At 45.0% G+C, this 22,247-nt stretch overlaps 1 protein-coding gene across 6 annotated transcripts in view; it reads left to right on the top strand.

Annotated features, from left to right (window-relative positions):
• Positions 1-22,247, top strand: part of SDK1 (sidekick cell adhesion molecule 1) — a 385,141-nt gene that overhangs the window by 354,538 nt on the left and 8,356 nt on the right. For all 6 annotated transcript variants that reach the window (XM_086855185.1, XM_086855184.1, XM_086855187.1 and 3 more), the window contains 7 exons: positions 2-139; positions 3,136-3,297; positions 4,404-4,529; positions 12,599-12,763; positions 15,389-15,526; positions 17,458-17,578; positions 17,788-17,917. In XM_086855185.1, coding sequence (XP_086711311.1) covers positions 2-139; positions 3,136-3,297; positions 4,404-4,529; positions 12,599-12,763; positions 15,389-15,526; positions 17,458-17,578; positions 17,788-17,917 — 980 coding nt within the window. The remainder of the gene's footprint in view (position 1; positions 140-3,135; positions 3,298-4,403; positions 4,530-12,598; positions 12,764-15,388; positions 15,527-17,457; positions 17,579-17,787; positions 17,918-22,247) is intronic.

Consider the following 22,247-nt stretch of genomic DNA (forward strand, 5'->3'; position numbering starts at 1 on the left):
GCACCCAGTGCTCCCAGCTTCCTGGCCTTCTCTGAAATCACCTGCACTACCCTCAACGTGTCTTGGGGCGAGCCAGCAGCAGCAAATGGAGTCCTGCAGGGCTATCGAGTTGTCTACGAGCCTCTGGCTCCTGTCCAGGGTAAGAAAGACCTCTGATCATGCATATTCATGGAGAAATGACACAATAGTACTGTAGGACCTTTCATCTCTGCCTGATTTCCTACCTGCTCCCTACCGTTTTCCGAGAGAAGCCAGGTGGCAAAGGGTAAATAAAACAATTCCACTTTTGCCAAAACGCTTCAGCGAGCCATAATACTGTGGAATATAGCTTTTGTCTTGTCTTCTGTCATTTTCTTGCACAAACTATAGCCTGTGTGATTTGAAAAGTCATTTTACAGCCGTCATTACCTGGTCTGGGCGAAGAGGAAGCTCAGCCTGGGAGTGCCTGATTGTCTCCACGTGTTGCCTTTGAAACTGCTGAGTAGGCTCCATCCCAGAATAGTTGTCAGGCACATTTGTGTTGCTTATCACATCATGTGTCACTTCTGTTATCACAGAGATTGCCCAGGCATCAAATGTGCCGGTCATCACTGGCAGCACCTCTGCTGTGAGGGAGGATAACAGGACAGAGACGTGCTTGTGTCTCTTCACACAGAGTTTTCAGGCAGCATTTTGAACCCAGCACTAGAGTTCACTTAAACCACAACAATGTCCTGGCCACAAACGTTCCATTAATTTGCCAGAACAGCAACTGAGAAGGATTTGGCAGTTTCTCTGAAAACAAATGTAAATTCATTCCAAAGGTGAATTGGAAAAGATGACATAGTTTGTGGATGGCCTTATTAATATTTTTAAATTCCTGGTAGATTGCCAATAGTTCAATAGGATGTCCAGCTTTGGCAGCGTGACAGCAGGGAGAGTAATTTCAGCCATTGCCAATCCATTTTAAACTCTTTTCCAAAGAAATAAGGATATCAATCACTTGTATTTGCTTCTCCTGTAAGGAATAATGATCTATATTGTCTGGATATTCCATGTCTCATGGACAGAGAAAGTTAAACTCAGGATTAAAAACACCAGAATAAAAGCACTGTCAGCCTTTATGGCTGGCAGGTCTGAGCACAAAGAGCTAATACAGGAAGCATTTCTAATTCTGGCCAAGAAATGTGCACAGGGTGTGCAGGAGGTTCAGGCTGGTTGGGCATTTCCTCCCCTTTCTTCATTCCTACACAATGTTATAGAATACTTTCTTCCCCTGAAAATATGGAAATGTCAAATCATGTTTTCTATGCATGTATGTGACTTAACATCCTTCAGAACCTTTGTTGTCCTTTCTTCTCTTCCCCACCTCTGCCTGTGTTACCTCTGATTCCAGCTTGTCTCTCCTTCCCCTCTGGAAGATTTCTGATGTGAGCAGGGAGGTTATGGAGGGTTCTTCCTCAGATGCAAAACACTTGCCTAAATTTATTTTCCAGTCTTTACCCACCATTTGCTCTTGTGCCAACATTTTTCTTCCAGCAAAGATTTTTATTCTCCTGCCATGGAAAAGAATCCCTTCCCTGATGCCATCATTTTCACAGACTCACAAATATTCCAAGTTGGGAGAGACCCACATGGATCATCAAGTCCAGCTCTTAAGTAAATGTCCCACATTCTTCCATGTGAGCACTGCAGTGCACCAACCTGGATGGACTGGACCCTCTTTTGGAGCTTTTCTCTTTCATATTTTGACTTTCCACCCATCCTTGATTTTTGGCTGAGCATCCTCCTGTGGTGGCACCTTCTGCCTTCCCACTCATCAGCCACCACTTACCTGCCCATTTTTCCAAGCTTTCCAGCAGTGCTCTGTTCTTTAGCACAGTCTTATCCCTGCTTGACCTTTTGTTGTTTAAGCTTTACACTGTTAAGTTTTACACAATAATAGACAACAAAATTGCCCCGGAGCCTTTTTCAACAGGGTTTTTTTTTCCCTTTTTCTTTTTGGAACATAACTTGAAAATGACAAATGCCTCCTGATTTGTCTCAGAGAAATGAAATAGTTCACCTGTGGAAGGAGGAAGCACTTTTACTGCATCCTCGTTAGCCAAGGAAAAGATTCCCTGAGTTATAAATCGTATCTGGAAGAAGACTTTGAACAGAAATCACTTGGACATTACTTTTTATTTAAGTGATTAAAACTGAAAGCATCATCTTGATTTGCATAAAATAAGCATCTGGATTGAAAATATCTTCCTTCTGCATTTTTTGGAAAGATAAACTAGCAGGCAGCCATTTCTAGTGGGAAAACCCTTCTGCTTCCTACCTTCTTGGTTTAAAATGTGTCATGTACATATACAGACCCAAAAAACCACCAGAAATACACTCTAAATTTGAACTTTCTATTCTGTAAAATCTTTTATAATGACTTACTTCTAGAAAATTTCAGTGAAAGACAGATTTTTTTGTTTTTAAACCACTCTCGGTCCATTATGCACCACTGAGAACCTAAAGGTGAAACTAGCTATGAACCTTGGTGAAGGGAACAGCTCTGATTTTAACTGATCCCTGTAAGAAAAATTCTGAGAGAGTGAGAAGAATGAGACACAAGTCACAGCTCCAGCCTTGTTTAAGCTCCCAATGCTTCGGTTGCATCCCCTGTTGTCGTGGTGTTTGTAGCTCCAAGGTTCATCCTTCACTCTGCATCCACATGGGATGGTGGATGTGGCAGGATGAGATGAATGGGACAAACCTGGCCCTTTTCCCTCCTCCAGACCATGTTGCAGGTTATTTGGGGAAGCAGCAATGGAGAAATGCTTGCTTGGGAAGCAATCTGGAATGTGCACTCCTCTTCGTTTACCTTCTCCTTTCTTCCCAGAATAATTAGTGAAGTTACATGTAGTCTCTTGGTAATTTCCCAGTTGTGTTGTAAGGTTTTTTCCTTGTCAGTACCCACTTATCAAGCTTAAACTCTAATTATACTTATCAGTGCTGAAAATTGCCTATTATCACTACTTAAACTCCTGCTAATTGTAAGAAATACTTTCTTAGCAAACTGTTAGATGATTTTACTTACCATCTAGATGTAATAAGCTCCACTTGATTTCTGTTTTTGCAATGAAATTCCCTCTTATTTTTTTCTCTGTGTGGCTGTTCCAGGGGTGAGCAAGGTGGTGACTGTGGACATTAAGGGGAACTGGCAGCGCTGGCTGAAGGTCCGGGATCTCACCAAGGGCATGACCTATTTATTCCGAGTGCAAGCCCGAACCATCGCCTATGGACCTGAGCTGCAAGCCAACATCACAGCTGGGCCAGCAGAAGGTGAGGGGGTCTGTAAAAACAAATCACAAGTCACAGATCACTTCTACAAACACAGGCCACCAGCAGGGAATGCTGCACTCAGGGCTTCACGTGAGTTTCCAGCTCCAAGGAGAAGCTGAGTCACGGGATGTGATTCAGTGTGTTTCACAACTGCCTCGAAAAACATGTTTCCTTTTTCTTCCTGAAACCTAGAAGTCTAATGTGAATAAACAGAATACTGTGAATAAATCATAATGCAAACAGGCCAGCCAGGGATTTCTGAGCTGCAGCCTGACAGAGCAGTGCATAATTCTGACTGTACTGCTCTGCAGTGGGAGGCAGAACTGGAGTAGCTGCCGAAGCCAGCAGAGGTTCCTGGATGCAAAACCAAAAAGAATTTACAATTGTTCTCTCCTGACACGTTGGTTTATGCAGCAGGAGAGATCTGTGGATTTCCTGCTGTGTCAAGAGCAGCTGCAGGGCAGCGTTCCCCACTTGGTTCAGGGCTTGTACCCAAAAGAGCTGGTTTTCCCATTTGATCAGTGACTTTGGTAAACAGATAATCCAACAAGGTAAATGCCATCCAATGATACCAACCTGTCAGGTAAGTCACAGAGCATTGGTGCAGTGGCCACAGCTCTGATTTTTTTCCCACTTCCACAGCCTAACCCACCACAGACCAAGTGTAGATCAGGAATCCTTTCTAAATTGACCATTGTATCTTCCCAAGCCAATGGGCAGTGCCTGTCCCCATGAATCTCTCCATGAACCTCATGGTTTCACCTCTGAAATGAGAAATAGCAGTGACAATGGGTAAAATGAAAGCCCTTTTTCCTCTTGCTTTCTTAACACAGTTACTTTATTCTTGGGGCTATCACCTGTAGAGTTGGACTTTGATAATCCTAGTGGGTCCCTTCCACATCAGATATTCCATGATCCTATGACCTGTAAACCCCATTGATATGTAACTGCTGTTACTGGAGCTAGTGAAGAAATCAGGTCAGTAGCCCATAGAGCTGGTTTATTATGCATATTTGTTGACCAACACTGCAAGATAATCTTTCCCCTCTCTCAGCAGAAGCAATTCATGCTGCACCCTCATTTTCTATTCTCTTTTCCTCCTTCAGGGTCTCCTGGCTCCCCTCAGGAAATCCTGGTGACAAAATCTGCTTCTGGGCTGACGCTGCAATGGACTGAGGGAGATTCAGGAGAAAAACCCACAACTGGCTACATTATAGAGGCACGACCCTCAGGTAAGCCCTGGGAAATACAGGGAGTTTGATGTCATCAGTTCCCTTCCTTCAGTCCCTGCTGAACTGGAGAGGCTGTTTGTCATCCCAGTAAGGTAATGGGATTTTGTGAGAGAATGTATTTCCAGCCAGTATTAAGATGTTAGTGGTTTATTATGTGTTTAGCATATTTTCTCCTCTTTAGGAGTAGTCACAGAAAATTACCCCGACTACTCTGACTTTCACTGTGCTACATCACTGGAAAATCATCCAACAGATGAACTAATAGAGTTAATAATTAAAACTCATTTAAATGCTTACAGCATCTTTCGTGAGCAAGGACTAATAAGTATTTGTGAGCTGTATTTTGAGGACCACAGATAGAAATCTGTCTCCTTCTGCAGCAGAGCACAGCAGCTAATTACTGTTTTAATGTTAATAATAGGGCCAGGGCTTCAGCAGCACATACACCACATTTCTTCCCCCATTTGTTCTGCAGAGAGGGCGTTGAGGCAGGGGGAAGGAATTCCCCATCACCACAGTTTTTATTGGTGCTTTCCCAGAGCTCCTTTGCTCCTGGGATTTGTATCTTAGTGAAGCTGCTCTCTGCTTTTTTCCCAGAATGTTCCCCCACTTGGACAAGGTAATTTGTGTGCTCCAGCCTGATTGCAGCTTGGTAGCCCTTGTAAATTCAAAGAGCACAGATTTCCTGGGAACTGAGTCATTAAGGAAAGCCAGTGAGTGCTGCCAGGCCTCTGTGTAATCTCCCTTGATAACTTCCCTCCACTCTGACAGGGGATGTTGATAACCACTCTGTTCAGGATCAGTTTTCCAGCTGGTGATACATCCACCAGCTCCTCGTTCCACGTGGGCCGTGTTTGAATGTCACCAAGTCAAAAGCTTTGCTGAAGTCAGGATAGATGATGTCTGCTCTTTCTCCTCTATTGACAAGGTCTGCTACTCTGGCACAGAAGGAAATTAGATATGATATATACTTGACATAACCATCTTGGCTGCTGGTTCTTTCCCTTTCACTTCTAGGTGCTTGCACACTGCTTGATTATATATGGATTAAATGAATGCTTATCTGTTTGATTAGGTGGAGGATCCTGTTGTTTGTTAGTGTCTTGAATATAAGGTTGCATTTAAAACCAATGATTTTAAATACATTTAACCAGACCAGTAAGAAAATTATTGAGGTCATCTCTGAAGATGCAGATTTCCATACCTGCATCTGATAGAATTTGATCTGTAGTGAGGCTCTGCTCTGATCCTAAAAATATTTTTATTTCTGTCATTTAATTTGACAATTGTTTTCAAAATAAAAGCGAGGGAAATACAAACCTTCTCAAAGCATTGGGGTTTCCCAGAGTGATGAAGTTTGTTTTTAATTAGAGTCATGACACTGCTTCTATTTCACCTACATCAGCTTTTTGAGTTCTGTCCTTATTTCTTCTGAGGCAGAAACTATTTTCTTATTTTGAACAGCATTGTTAGGTAGCAAGTTAAACCAAACCTGTTCATTTAAAATCACTTACCAGCTTACATTTCCCCCAGACAGGTTTTTTTTTTGTGAGTCAGAGTATTTTAGGGGGAAACCTGCAGCCCATCATCTGCAAGCTTGGCAATCCAGCCCATGGGAGTGGTGACATTGGAAACTCATCCACTTGACTCCCCGTTGGAAGTGAACAAACATTTCACAGCTCATGGCTTAGGATGGAGGATTTGGGGCCCACTCCTTTTGAGCAGGAAGAAAATAGTCCCTCCAAGGCAGGTCTGAGCTGCATTAACCCAGGGTCACTTCTGCTGGCCCCTCTCCACTGATCCTGGAAACGCACACAAGAGCTCTTATTCTCCCACTCTTGCAACCTGACTGTTGAGGCATTTAATTCCTCTTCAGATTATTTTAATCCTATTCATACTGCTGTAGCAAATGAACTCGGCATTTGTATGCTGGATTCTCATCCTTCGTTCTGGTTGCAGCTGTAGGAAGCGTGAAATGTGATCCAGGAGAGGAGACAGACTAATTGGAAGATTTGCTTATTCCACCCAAGCATTGGCTTCCTCTCTGTGCCGCTTTTCTTCCTCATCTCTGCATGGAAGAGTCTGAAATCTGAATTACGAGCTTAACAAAAGCAGGGAACTAATTCCTCCTCTCAGGGCTGGTCATTTGGAGCAGCTCCTGTTTTAATATCATTCTAAGAATTTGCTTTTGCATGTTGATTTATACAGGTAGTAGAGTGTGGATTGGAGCAACCTTTGTTTTTAAGGAGTTGTTCCAAGAGAAGAGCAGTTGACTTGTGCTCTTCACATAAAACCAAGAAAGGAAAAGATATTTATCCTTCTGAGGTCAAAAAAGGGGCGTTGAGCAGACAGATGAAAAGCTTTAGCTTGTTGCCAATATTTAAATGCAATACCACTACCTTAGTGTTTCACATCTCAAGTGTCATCTATTATAGGCCTCATTACCCCAAACGTTAAATGCTGTATCATCTCATTTTCCCTGCCGTAGCTCCCTGCCAAGAGTCTTCCATCAGAGTAGGAGGATGCCTTTCTGTCAGAAATGGCAAGCCCTACTCCCTTTTGTCACTTCCCTTCGAATTTTGTGGAGCCCTGCTGTGTCTCCCAGGGCTCTGCTGCCCTGCTGGGTTTAGCAATGGTGGCAGCAGGCAGCTGAGACTGCTCATTTGATTTCCCTGTTTCTCTGCTGGCTTTATGGAAGGTGATCAGGCTCACTACCTCCTCTGCATTTTGAGTACACTCATACACAGGGATGAAGCAGGCAAACCAGTATTTTTTCCAGAGTGATCTGTGCTAGAGGAAGACATTACAGAAACAGAAGAGTTTTTCTTTTCCTTCAACTTCTCTGTCCTTGGAGAAATGGATTCCAGTTTAGCTCCTTGTGCATTACAAGAAATGCAATTAAGCAGGCTCTGTCTCTGCCACTGTAAGTGCTCCCCAGACATCAGCTGTGCTGGCTGAGGAATGGGGAATAGATTGTGCCCTCAGCTTTTCCATACAGAGCAAAAGACAAATGGCACAGCGATGTTAAGGTTCCCAGTGCTGCTGGGAGGAATGGAGCAGCTGGCTTCACCCCTCTTTTCCCAGCTCCAGGTCACATCCAAAGGTTCCTGTCGCTGTGCTTTAGTGGTGGGAATGTGTCCTGTAGATCCCCAGCAGTCTCAGCCAGAGCTGCCTTCCCGGTGCCCCCCGTCTGCAAGGGAGGTGTTTGTGAAACATGCCAGGAGTGCACCTGGATGTGGAGCTGCCCCAGCAGACCTCCACCCCTGGATCTGCCTGTGCAGAGCAGCTGTGTGGGTCAATCTGCCTCACAGAATCATTTCAATTGGAAAAGACTTGAAGTCATCAAGTCCAGCCATAAACCAAACGCTGCCACGTCCACCACTAAACCATGTCCACAAGTGACACATCTTCCTGGCTTCTGTCCCTCAGAAAGCCTCCCTGAGCCAGGACAAGTAGAGGGAGATTTCCTTTTCTGCTTCTTCTCCCCACCACAGTTTTGGACCTTTTGTGCTTTTCCCAAGCAGGGGATGATGTCAGGCAACTGGAAGAGAATTGCACCTTAATGGAATGGTCTGGATTGGAAGGGACCTTAAAGATCAGCCAGTTCCATCCCCCTGCCATGGGCAGGGACATTTTGTATTAGACCTGGTGGCTCCAAACCCCATCCAGCCTGGCCTTGGACGCTTCCAGGGGATGGGGCAGCCACAGCTTTTCTGGGCATCCTGTGCCAGGGCCTCAACACTCTCACAGGGAGGAATTTCTCCCCAATATCCCATCTATCCCTGCCCTCTGGCAGTTTGAAGCAATTCCCCCTTGTCCTGTCACTCCATGCCCTTGTAAAAAGGCTCTCTCCAGCTTTCAAGATGATGAGTTCCATGAAGACAACAGACATTTTGGGAAAGAACCCGTCTACTTGGAGTGGGAATTGTCTACCTCATAAATGCTGGGTTTTGCTTCCCACGCCCTGAGGGCAGCTCTCACTTTAGTTTCTTTTCTGGTGTCTTGAGTAGTGTTTTTCTGTTTTCTTCCTTTTCTATTTATTTTTAACCAAATGAGGGAGCGCAGTGTCAAACATGGACACGAACCAGCAGAAGTCAGTAAATTCAAAGTGAAGGGTGCAGCTGCATCCCCGGCATCTGCCATGGGGCCTTTTTCGCTTCTGCTGGCGAGCGACACACCGGGGCTGACAGTTTGTCAGCCTTCACTTCCCATTCTTGTCCTTCCACTGCTTTGCATGATAATCCAGCCCTTTGCCTCTGACAAACAGAGCTACGTTTTAATCGTGTCCTCTGTAGGAGGAACACCAGTGGCATTCAGCCGGGCCTTAACTCTCAGCAGCTTCTCCCCTCATAAACCTTCTAATGTGTAATTAGGAGGGAGCTTTATGGCCCAGCTCTCCTGCTCTGAGAGGGGACTGCTGGTGTTTAAAACCCAAATAACTGACAGCTCTCCATGTCCTGGGTTGTCAGTGGTTGGATTTAGTGGAGCTGGGAGCCTCCCTCGCTGAGTGACAGCTTTATTTAGCGTGGAGACCCTGATTAATGGCCTGTGACGCTGGGCTGGCCACGGGGCCACGGCCAGCAGAGCAGCTCCTCTCCAACATGGGCTGGACATTGCGTTAGGGCAGAGGTGGCTTCACCTTCCCCTGACACTCAGATCCTCTCTGAACATCAAGCTCAGATGGGACCGAGGCATCGAGGCTGGGAGGTGAAGAGCAAATCTCCCATCAGCAGGAGCTGGGGTGGGGCAGGGCTGGGGAAAACTGGGCAGAAACAAAGAGCAAAGGAAAATTTTTCATTTTTGAAGAGCGCTCGCTTCTCCATCGCATGTTTAAGAGACTGAGTGGCCAGAGAAAGGCAGCGGGGAATGAAGATGGGGACTGATGTGACTGAAAAGAGAAAGCAAGGGCAGCCTCCCTCGGGATGTCCCTCTGAGCCCTGCACCTGAGCCCTGCAGAGTGCTGCAAACTTTGCTCTTCCCAGAGGTTTCTAAGAGTTAATACCCAGCTGATGTCCCAGCCACGGCATGTGCATCTTTCCTCCCTAAACTGAGCAGAAAATGCTTTGTGTGGTACACTAACGATTTTCTCCTGAACTTAAAGGCCAGTCTTTGCTATCACAGGTGACCTTCTAATGAATTCTCTTTCAGCTGAACTTCTAACATTTAGAGCACATCTGGTTTTCAGGATGGGGGGAGAGGTGCAGTGAAAGTGTGTGTTCAATATTTAATCACAAAGTTCACTGCTGGAATAAAGTGATTATTTAGTTTGGATATATCTGATTGTGATCATTGTCTACAAAAGGGGTCTGGATGTTTCAGGTGGATATCAGGTAAATTAATTGAGGCTCTGGAACTAAAAATCTGGTTGGCCAGGGCTTGGCAAGCCACAGTGCTGTGCACAGGGGTCAGCAGTGGGGAAGATTTAGGACATCTGCCCACTGTATCTGCATCAGCACCTCTGGGACCCCAGGGACAATGAGTTGGGTCCCATTTTGGAATCATTAAGGCTGAAAAAGATCTCCAAGATCATTGAGTCCAACCATTAACTCAGCACTGATAGTCTTACCCTAGGGAAAAAAAACAGTTTTGATAAAGATTCTTAGAGTGAATGAAAGGGAGCTGGGCCAGTGACTACGTGGCCACCAGCCAGAGCATCTCTGAGTCCCTGTGAGACAGAAATACCTCTGAAGAAGGATCCTTTGCTGCCCCACAGCATCACCACCATAGCCAAGGGGACAGAGAGGAGGAAATGCAATGTTGACCTCTCAGGGGTGGTTTTCCCAACTTACTGCAAGCTTTACAGAACAGTTAAATTTACACTTCTTGGTCTGTTGGGTTTTCTGCAGTGTGCACCCTGATAGGTTTGAGAAAATGAGTGAGAAAGTGTGTGTCTGAACAGTCATGTTTGTTGTAATGAGTGCTGAACATTCACTTTTATTGTTGCTTTTTCTTCCCCTGTTTAAGTGGCTTTGAATGCAAACAAATTGCTTTTCAGACAATTCACAATGGGCTCAAATTCTCTTATTGCTGTTTACAAATGTGTTTATGAAAGCTTAGGCAATTCTAGCAAATATGGCAATATTTTATAGTAGTGAGATGCATCTTCTGAGTATCAGTGGCTGCAACAATCCAACTTTGAAAATGCATCCCTCACTCCACCCTCTTCAGAGAAACTAAATCCCAAACTCCCTTTTTATTACATTGTTACTTTATGTGGTAGAAATAATCTCGGCTTCTATTGCCCTGTAAAAGGGAAGTCAATATTTTATCTCTTGTTTTATAGCCATTGTAATACCCAGCTAATACATAACAATGGTACATTATGATAACTTCATTATGCTCTGATCATGCTGGTGAATAATGTATTGGTCCGAGTTTTAAGCACGGCAGGAAAATTACCTATTTTTGTTGTTCTTTGGTGTTTCTCAAATGCAGCTGGAACAATAACATTCCAGCCTGCTTTTTGCATCCTCTGAGACTGCCAATCCTCCTGACCAGAAAAGCTGTGGTTTGGGGGCTGTTACTCACTGTGTGTGTCACCAGACGTGCAGCGCGGTGCAGATCACTGAGCCGGTATTTACTGGTGCCAAAGCTAAAACATTCACATGGAAATGCACCTGCAGTGTTAATCAATCCATCTTTGCTGCTGTTCCCTGTGGCACAGGAGTAGGCTGAGGGCCAGATCTTGCTCTGCTACACCAGCACAGTTCTGGAATAGCTGCAGTGACTCCAATTAGGTTACACTCAGGTAAAGGCAAAGCAAATGAGAACAGATTCCTGCCTCACGCTGCAGCAGCAGAACGAGTCACTGAGGGTGACACTGCTGGCTCCTGCTTTATTGTTACCTTGATAACACCTCGAGCTACACAAGTCCTGCTGCCTCTGGAGTCGAGTGGTGCAGAGGACTGTCTTTCAAAGCGGGCAGCTCCCACTCTGAAGTCGTGTCTGTGGAGAGGTTATCATCCTGTTCCCGCTGCTGTGGGACATGGAGAGAAAAATACATAGTGCTGGAGCTGCTTTGATAGCTGAAAGTAAAAGCCCATGGGACACTTGTGAGGTCAGGCCTGTGAGAGCTACGCTGGGTAGGTGAGCTGAGGGTTTGGCCCCATGTGTAGACAGAGACTCCATTTTCTCAGCAGAAATGCTAAGCACCAATTTTTGCCAGGAAGCTAATCAGTCAAATTAATGCTTGATTCCTGTCCTCAAAAATTTTGAGTGGTATTTTTAATTATAGTTGGTTTTGTTCCTTCTGGAACCAACATCCCTCTCGTTGAAAGTTCATTCCGCTGCAGTGTAGTAAATGTGAGGTTACAGGTGTGGATAAGGATGGGAATGGTGCCTGGTCAGGATGTGAAACAGGATTAATGTCATTATAGCTATGGAGAGCCAAAATTACCCTACTGAAACCCTCCCATCAGAATGGCATTGTGCTTCTAACAACTTCAGCAGCTTTATATAAATAAACAAAACTCATTTCTGTTTAAAAGTGCAGAGCACAGAGTGCAGCACCAGCTCTTTGCCATGCAAAGGGCACAACACTGTTGCTGTCATGGAACAAGCAGCACTCCAGTGACACCAGTCCCCTGGCACCAGTTCACACGAGGCCACAGTGCCTCCCAGGACTTACATTAGCCCAAGCCTCACTTGAGTGCTTCAACAACAAAGCAAATTTTGCAATGTAAAAGGCAAACAAAATCCTTTGTGATTAGGACTCATTAATGTTGCCTTGGGTTTACCTGATCTGTCAAATGACAGATGTGCTGATGGGTGACCTTACCCACTCAGGAGGGAGTGGCAGCTGCTCCAGCCAGCTCAGGTCTGTGTGGGTGCTGCTGCTGATTTTAGACACCTCTTCCATCTGGGCTATGAAGAGATCCCATCCTGAATAAATGCATTCACAGATGGGGCTTGCAGGGCATTCTGACATTTGTGTGTACCACAGGGCAGCCTCCAGGTGAGTGTGTCCCTGCCTGTGGCTCCAGCACACCACTTATGACAACATCTCTGTGAGCAGGTGGAAGTCCCAGGGCACACAGCTGATGCCATTTCTCTCCTTGCTGCTCTCCTAGATGAAGGACTCTGGGATATGTTTGTGAAGGACATTCCTCGCAGCGCCACCTCCTACACAGTGGGCCTGGACAAACTCAGACAAGGGGTCACCTACGAATTTCGGGTGGTGGCTGTCAACGAATTTGGCTATGGAGAGCCAAGTGTTCCTTCTGTGGCAGTATCAGGTAATCATGGAATTTTTTTTAAGTCTTTTTCAATGGAATTTCCTGAGGCGGAGGGAGAAGAGGGGAAAAAGAAACAAACCAGACTCTCTAGTTGCAGCAAATAATCAAGGACAGCTTGTTTTCACTTGTTTTAAGATAAAACTGGAGTAACACAGGGGTGAATTAAGCTTTGAAATGACAGTATGTTTGATTCTCAAGAAGAAAAATATGCACATGCCATTTTTAAGCTTGATAAAGAACCTACTCAGAGTGTTTATGTCAGATCTCGTCATAAGACTAATTTGCAGAGTCTACAATTTGTTTGCTTTTTCTCCATTCCTAGTCTGTTTTATGTTTGCTCTGCTTTCTTTTTTTACTCTGTACTCTGATAAACATTTTTTGTGTTACTTTGTATTTAGCTCTCACAAATACAGCAGTTTCACATTATTCCTGATAATCCTCTGTGCTGGCATTCCTGGTCCAGTGTGATGCCTCCAGTCCCATCACCTTGCTGCTGATGATCTGGGACTTTTCCCACTCTCCCAGCTCTCCTGTGCTTAAACACAGGGCTATGACCTAAATGTGCTTCCCAAATCCCAGTGAGCAGCCCAACCCTCTGGTTTTCCAAAGGGACTTGAATACCTTAAAAATCAAATTCCTTTTAGTTTGCCTGGGCTGGGCAGCTGGAGTGCCTTGGCCTGTGGAGAGGTGAGAGACCTTGCCCTTGGGAAGGCTTTGCTGGGTCTCCTCTTCCCCAAGCTCAAGGTTGCTTTTGAGCAATAAGTTTCATCCTTGCTGTGTCAGCAAAGACAAGGGGAATAAAAGAAACTGATAAAGCGGCTTTGTGATTCAAAATTCTGGAGAGTCCTGAGAACCTGGCACTGCTCCAATATCTGGAGTGGCTTTTATCTCTTTGCTGCTCCAGTGAAAGGCATGAACACCATTCAGTAACTCCCCAGCAGGCAGGAGTAGCGAGCGCTGCTCTCGCCATCGCGGCTGCTGCGCTTGTCCTGACACAATTAACCACTTACCCTGTGAGAGCTTCCATGGATCTCACTGTGAGTGCTACCCTGGCTTTTCTTCTTCAGGACAAGGGCATGGACAACCCACTTCAAACACCAAGAGTCAGTGTTTTTCCTGTCTGGGGTTTCACAGAGGTTTAACAGTGTAAAGGACCAGCAATCATGTCAGCCTTTCCTTTGCTCGAAGACATTATTCCTCTGAAGCAGGGCATGCATCTCCTTGTGATGCTTTCTATAAATAAACTGCTTGTTTGTTAAGTTCTCCACCTGAAGAGAACTATTTAATTCGCCTCCTTTTGATGCTTCTGTTCCTCTCAAATTGCTGCATGAAAGTAAGAGGCTTCCATTGAGATTCACAGTCATAAAAGTATAAAAAAAGCATTTTAGGCTGGCCACTTCAGCTGGCACAGGGAGGTCTAAATTGCCCTGAATCTGCTCAGCCCAGCATGGCTTGTGCAGTTTGTCTCTAGGATTTTATTGGCCTGGACTGGCCTCCTAGCAAAGAAAAAGTGTGGCAGCTTTTCCCTGCTGCAGAATACCCAGTGATCTGGAACAAATTCGAGCTCATATTGTCAGGCTTAGAACAGACTTTAATTCAGATCCAGGCTTGGGACAGTCAGGGAAAGAGGATTTGGTGATAGTGAGGGGTTGGGTTGTTCTCCTGGCATCACCCATTCCTGCCAGGTGGTGTTCCACCTTAGGGACTACAGGGAAATTATATCAACTGCTGGCTCATGCTCAGAAGCTGCACTTTTTCCCCAAAGCTGAGGGAGCTCAAGGGAGGATGAAGAGAATCACTGCAAGAAAACAACAATACTTATTACTTTAACCCAAGGCTGATGAGGTAACTCCAGGAAGGGCAAGTTTGTGTCATTATGTGTTGTCCCTTGAGGTCAAATGGGATGAAATGACCTGAGCCTGCACAAAACCCAGGCAACTGAATTGATACCCCTGTGCTGCACATCAGGCTTGGCTTAGTGGATGGAGAAGTGATATAGAGCAGCAGTGAGTGTTGGAAGTTGGAAGTTCTCCATTAGGAGATACTGAAAGACTCTGAACTTTGTTCCCTGTTGCTAGCTGTATTTTTCAAAGGGCCACTGAACAGCATTTTGGCAAGGTAAGCCTCCCAAGAAGTGGAATAATCATGGGTCATGGCATGTGTATTAGTGGTTCCCTTGACCCAGGAGTGCCAAGCCTGCCATGGTCAGGAAATGTAGCCGTGCAGAGCTGTGGGAAGAAACCTGCCTCTCTTCTCCTGGTGGTAACTTCTTATCTAAGGGCCTGTGGAGCTGCTCCAGGGGTGTGAAAGGTGCTTGTGGAGATGGAACAGGTTACCCAGAGAAGCTGTGGCTGCCCCATCCCTGGAAGTGTCCAAAGCCAGGTTGGACAGGGCTTGGAGCAACCTGGGATAGTGGAGGGTGTCCCTGCCATGGTAGGGGGGTGGCACTGGATGATTTTTAAGGTCCCTTCCAACCCAAACCATTTTAGAAGGGTCAGCAAGCCCCTCAAGAGTGTGAACCCTCTCTCCCCTGAGCACCACTGCAGTCATCATTCAATGTGGGGAACAAGAGAAAATTTTAAAGGGGCATAAAGAAAACCTGTTATTTGTTTTTTGCTCTTTCAGCACAAACAGAAGCCCCTTTCTATGAGGAGTGGTGGTTTCTGCTGGTGATGGCTCTCTCAAGCCTCATCCTCATCCTCCTGGTGGTGTTTGCATTGGTCCTGCACGGCCAGAGCAAGAAGTACAAGAATTGTAATGGAGGTAAGGCATCATGTCTGTGCTGTGCAAAAGTCTCAGCAGCTGTGGGGATCAGAATTACCTTTCCTTTGAACCCCTGATTTCCTCAGCAGGGACTGTGTTTAGAGCTATTTTGCCTGGTGAAAGACTTGGAACTTTTTGCTGTCTGGTTTGGTAGAAATGGCTTTTGTCTGTAGCCACACTGGATCAGGGTTTGGACACTGACCAGCCATGGGCTCAGACAGGACAGACTCTGGAAGTCCCAGGGACTGCAGTAAAAGCCAAAGAGTCTGGGTCAAACACTTGGCAGATAAGGAATAAATCAGGAATTAGCTGAGACTTTGTTTAACTTTGTCATAATTCCCTGAAAGACGGAGAGAAGGAGAAAGATTCTGCTTTTCCATGGCTGTAACAATGTTGATATTCTAAATCTCTGTGTGTGAGGACTATATCACAATTCCTTTGTATTGAGTGCCCTACATCTCACATTCCTTCCTTAAGCCAAGCTGCAGTTGCTGGGCTGGGGGCCAAGCAGCCAGGAAGTGTCTTGGTTATCTGTTAAATTTTAACATCTAGTGAACATCAAGCTTTGAATTTTCCTTTAGTGATGATTTTTTACCAGTCTTCTCTCTTGAAAGGAAAGAGGAGCTACCTGCTCTGTAACTTGGAATGCCAAATAGTCCCCTTTCAAAACGCCTCATTCTTGAGAGCTCTGACTATTGTTTTTACCTTTTCTTCTCCCTACATGATAAAGTCCTAGGAGGATTGTTCACATGTGTATTTCTCTGATAGCCTCCCCCACTTGCAGCAAGAAATTTCTCTGATGCCAGGAGGTGCCAGAAAAGGCACTTTAATGAGAAGAATCAGGTGGATGGGTCTCTGCACTACCTGTTCTTAGGGATTAATGTAATGAAGTCTTCCAGCAGTATTTAGTAATTCAGTCCCAAAGTGAAGATCTTCTCTTTCTTTGTAATTCACTTCTAACAAGTGTTAGAAAATCAGATTTCAGTCCCACGAGATATAAGATGTATGCATACCGTGGCATTTTACCAAGTTAATACTATTACATATTTGTATGCACAGCTCATAGGAAACCTCTCATCTTCTTAGTTTTACTGTGTGTTTGGGGGACAGACATGAAAAGGCAGGTCTGACCTGTGCTGTCAGATACCCATGTTCACAGAGCCTTAATGCAGCACTGAAATTGAAGCTGAGGATAAAGCATGTCTGCTGCAAAGTGGCAGCCAGCCCTTCTCGCTGGGACACGGGCTCAGCTCACACCTTCAGGATGACAGAGGATGAGCACAGGAGAGAACAAGCTCCTGCTAGATTTGATCACAAGAAATTATATACTGGGCTGTGTTTTCCTTCTTCTTCCCATCCTGTCTTCATTCCTGCCTTACACTGTCTGGTCATTTCTCCATACCTGATCCTCATTTCAGCTGCAGCATGTTTTTCCCATTTGCTCTCCACTTACAAATGGAAGAGTGCTTTTTTCCTGCCTCTTGCTTTTTTTCCTGCCTTTTTTTTTTCATCTCTTCTTCTTTTTCTACCTTTTCTAGTTTTACTTTCTCTTTCTTTGCTCCAGTCAGCATGGAATGGGATTCACAGCACCTGATTTAGGACATCTTCAGTAGCCACCTAAATTAGTTACCTGGTTTCTATTTATAGTCAAAAACCAAGAATAAGCACTTTTCGAGCACAGTTTATCTGTGCTAGATTAGATACTTCAATCTCAATTAAATCCATCCATCCATCCATGACTTCTTTCTCCTCTTCACATTCCTGATACACTCCTTGCCTTCACTGTTCTCACTTGCCAGTAAGAAAAGTAAAGAGAATTTCAAATAATTAATGATGTCATAAAACAGAAAGGAGGACAAGTTTGCTCCTGCAGTTCTATTTGGGGAAAAAGTGTTTTTGTTTCAGCTGAACCTTTCATTTCTTGGCTCCAGGTAAAACCATCTCCAATGTGGAGGAGTCGGTCACCCTGGATAATGGAGGCTTCACTGCTCTGGAGCTCAACAGCAGACACCTGAACATCAAGAGCACCTTCTCAAAGAAAAATGGAACCAGGTAAAAAGCTGGGAATGCTGTGCTTTTGGAATGTGTGTTTTTCTAGCTTCAAACACTGTTAAACAGGCAAAAGGGAGAGACTGAAGAATCGAGGACAGACTTAAACACCCAAGTCTCTGCCTCAAGCTGTGATTCTGTCTTCAAATCGTGATTTCATTAATTCCAGGGGAATAACAACATCCCAAGCACTCATCCTTTGCATTTCCTAGGTCTCCTCCTCGGCCAAGCCCAGGGGGGCTGCACTACTCTGATGAGGATATCTGCAACAAGTACAACGGGGCTGTGCTGACCGAGGGCTTGGGCCTCAACGAGAAGCCCCTGGAGGTGTCAGAGTCAGAGGTAAGGATTTCCCTCTGCCTCACATTGCACAGACACTGCTGATAGTCATTTCCATGCTGAATCCTGGCAAGCCTTTGAAATCCCAGTCCCATACCTGCATCATGCTGTTTGGTCATTGTTTGTCTGTCTCACGGATTTTAAAAGGTTCAGTTTGCCAGGCTGTTTTCATGACATCTTAAAATAAAAATATCAAAGGAAAGAATGATAAGCAGGACCCAGCCAGGGCAGATTCCAGACCTGGCCTTGGCAGATATTCAGGTAGAAAGATAAGTGCAATCAGTCTCAGAGTGTGTGCTGACCTCTCTGGAAGGATCTGCAAACCCCCTTCTGCCTGTGGGCTGCAAACTTGGAGCACTTTTGGGAAAACACATATGTGCTGCAAAATAGCCTGCTACTGTCTGGGCAAGGTTAAAGGTGAGATGTGCTTTGGATTGTTGCACTGACTGGAGTGTGGAATGTGGTTTGCAGTTTCACAGCTCCAGCAAAGCCCACGATTCAGAAGAGTCTGAGAGGTGACAGCCACTGCCTTGGTTACAGAGGGAGTAGGTGGGGAGTGAGTAACTTGCCAAGGAGCAAATGGCCATGGCTGCGAGGGCCTGTTCAGCTCTCTGGCCACCCCAGCCTTGCCTTTGGGCTGCTCTCCACAGAAGGTGGTGCATGCCAGCATTCTCCATCTGGCAGGGCTCCAACTTGTGTTTCACATTCCCTGTAAGAAGGAAGAAAGTACTCACTGTCTGTGAAAGTCCAGCAGTGGCCAGGGGTGAATAGACAGACTTCAAAGGAGATCCAGAAAGGTAAATCTGTCTCTAAAATCAGATGCTGTCAGCTGAGATCCTGACGAATCCGAACTGACAGCGCAAGAAGCGAGCAGTGGGCCAAACCGTGCCAAACCTGACCCTTCCAGCAAGAAAAAATCACAGGCAGCAAGTAGTGAAAGAAGATGACAGTTTTCATCTGTAGCTTTTCTGCACCTGCAGCTACAGCTGCTTTTCCTGGCTACCTAGCTCTCACCTCCTGCTAATTACCACCGACAGCCTGCTGCTTTGTGCTGCCCTGTGGCCGACCCATTGTGCAGGCAGCTTTCCTTGGTGCAGCTCAAGCTGCTGTCTCTGCAATGCTCCAGCATTACCCTCCAGATTAAACCCACCGTGCTTTGGTCATGTCACTGTAACAACCCAGCATTAAACCTGTCATTAAAACAGTTTGCTGAGCATGATCGTGAATTTAGCGCTGGCACCTTTTGACATTAATTTCAATGTCCCGTGTGGTATTTCCTGGTGATGTGCTGAAGTCTCCTTGCAGGGTGTCATTATGCCTCCTATATGCACTGTTTGTACAGCAGAGAATGAAGTGATTTTGGTGGGTTTATTCTTGGGCTATTGATACTGTTTATTTACTGTTGTATTGCTGTTGAGATCCTGGTGATTTTGTGAATGTGGGTGGGCACGTGAGTATGTGCACAAAATATGCCCCTGTCTTTCCTTGGGGCTTGGATATGCAGCCTGCCTGTTTAATGTGTTTGATGCTTGTTTGGGTTTTTCTGTGGTGGGAAGTGCTTTTAGTCATGAAATGTTCATATGCTCCCAGTAGAGGTAGCAGTAGGAGATGCTGCCTTTTGATCAGCCTGAAAATGCTGTTTATGTTGGCAGGTGCAGACAGGGAGTGAGGGCGGGCTGGGGCAGAGGTGGGCATAGATGATTGACCACTCTCTTTTCAAGTGTTCCTGTACCTGTTAGTGCTTCCTGTTTGTCTTTTATTTTCTTTTAGTTTCTGTTCTCAGGGGAGATCTTAATAGGCAAGCTCTGTTTTCTGAGAGGTTCAGATTTTCCATCTGTCTTAGCAGGCAGAAACGTTTGCCATTAGATGAAGAGTTAAAGATTCTTTTCATGTAAGAGTTCTATCCAGGTTTGGTCCTCTGCAGCAGAGGGTCATGATGCTGTTTTCCTCTAATACATCTGTGTGTGGGTCTCAAATTCCACTTAATATGATGCACATCAGGGCAGGCAGGGACAAAAACTGTGCCTTTGCCTTCAATCGACTTGTCACCGTGTTACTGCTTAGTCTTACGCCTGTTGCCTGAGGTGTCAGGATTTCATATGGAAAAGAAGGAAGCTCACTGGCTTCAAGTCTCCTGGGGTTTACTAAACATGAAGAACTCTTGGGCTGACTGACTGCACTTAAAACACAGCTGCCTGGGAGCATTCCTCCAAGCTCCCTCCTGGAGAGGAGAGACACACGGAAACAAAGAGGAAATCAAGTAGGACTCTTAATATTCATAAATCAAGTGGTGAACTTACTCCATGTCATGAAAGCCAAGCACCAGTACTGTTAATGAGGTTAAAGAAGTTTAATTGGCAGGTACGGAGCAGGAGACTGTTATGAGTGTAAATTCTAAATGATTAATAATAATAGGCTTTTAGTTAATGAGTCAAGTGGACAAGGCTCTGGACAGATAATCTGAAAAAATTTGGTGATCACCATATATCAAAATCTGATGATACATCTGCAGTGTCATCCAGCCAAGTCAGAGCAGGAGGAGAGGGGAGCACGTTTGTTTCTTCTCACATGTCCTTGTGGTCTCCCAAAAACTGTTTCCAGGAGAAAATACTGTCACAGGTTGCACACGTTATCAGTCAGTGCTGGATGCTCTGGGTGTCCCACTGCTCTCTGCAGTCTGACTGGCTTTGGCTTTCTCAGCTCTGTAGGAAGGTATTAATTTCCACTTAACACTTCAGAGGGAATAGGGTTTAATTTGTTCCCAGTAAATCTCTCCAGTGATTTTGACAAGTTGGGCACTATGTGGAAACCAGCTGCAGGTGACACATAAAATAAGAGTGGGTTCCCATGTCCAGAGAAATATTTTGCATACTGGGTTACCTTGTCTCTTTTACAGCATATTTATTTCAGGCCAACAAAAAAAAAAAAAAAATCCTGCTGTTATATACACTTTTAGAAGTAATCTTATGAGGCTGTTTCTTTTGTAGTCACTTAAAAGGATAACTGGAATTATTATCAAATTTATTATCACATTTCCCACTGACTAAGCCAGCCCACTCTGGTGGCTGACTTGCCTCTGAGTGGCACTTGTGCATTCTATGCTATGAAAAATATACCTAAATAGCCTCTCATTTTCTGTATTTGTTGTTTCATAGACATCCATGCACCTTTGGTTGACAGTGTGTAATGTCACCACAAACCCAATCACGCCCCAGCCCATGGAGGTTTCCAAGGTAACACAGCCACAGTCGAAGGGAAAGGAGAAAACTGAAAACAAAGCAGAAAGCCCTGCAGCATTTCTATTTACTCAATAGTTTAAAAACCACTAAAGAGTAATCCTCTAGTATAAGCTGTCTGTATTGTCATGCTAAACAGGTTTATCTTACTTCTCCTTGATTTTCATCGGGCTGTGGAATGCCAGTTTAGAGCACTCCTCGCTGATAAGGGTGGTTGTTGGAGTCTTGCTGAGAGCAGACCTTAGGAGATACTTCAGAAACACGGACAAAATAGTCAGTTCCTGCCTGTTCTGAAAGAAACACAGAAAAAATATGTTGTATCAACACTATCAAGCAGGTTATTCTTTCCAGCATCAGGCTGAATGATGGTGAAAGGCTGAAGTTACTGTAGCTCTATATGTTTCATGACAGTTCCTTCTGAAAGACTCTGGCCTTGTTTACACCAAATTAGTGTTCCCTTTCAATTGGTATAATGAACTAATTAGTGGACAAATTATCAGCAAGTGGTATTGTTTTACCTCAATTTCAAACAGCAGCAGCTCATCTTAAAGTGTTCCCGAGATTTCTCCTCTTTATTTTGACTTCTGGCAATCTTGAAAGAACTTGGCTTAGGAACAGAAATTATATTAGTTTTGTGAGTGAGTGGTCTTTTTGCTGGTGATGGACAGAGCTCAAGTGGTTGCAGTACTAGTACAATAGTACTATTACAGCTATAAAGTCATGTCACATGCTTCTTTGCATTTCTCCTTATGGCTTCCAGCCTTTTAGTTGGCTTTATCCAGCCCCACAGATCCTCTGTGTCTATGGGGACATCAGAAAGACTCACAAAGAGCCACTAGAAGTTTGTGGGGGTGTTTTTGCTCCTCATGCTTCTGCCACCTCAGCTCAGCTGCGATCCCTCTGTTCAGCAGGGCTGTTTCCTTGGTGTGTCTGGGTCAGTAAAAGTGATGGTGGGAAGGAGTCAGAAGACACAGGAGAGCAGTGTCTTTGATAGAGAGAGCACATCCACAGGAGCTGGAGGAGTTCACACCTCCAGGTGCTGCTCCTGGTGAGCAATCCACCTGTCTCTACTCAGGATGCACAGGCTTCCACATCAG

Source organism: Cyanistes caeruleus, chromosome 17 (genome assembly GCF_971803275.1).
Source record: "Cyanistes caeruleus chromosome 17, bCyaCae1.hap1.1, whole genome shotgun sequence".
NCBI classification, from domain to species: Eukaryota; Metazoa; Chordata; class Aves; order Passeriformes; family Paridae; genus Cyanistes; species Cyanistes caeruleus.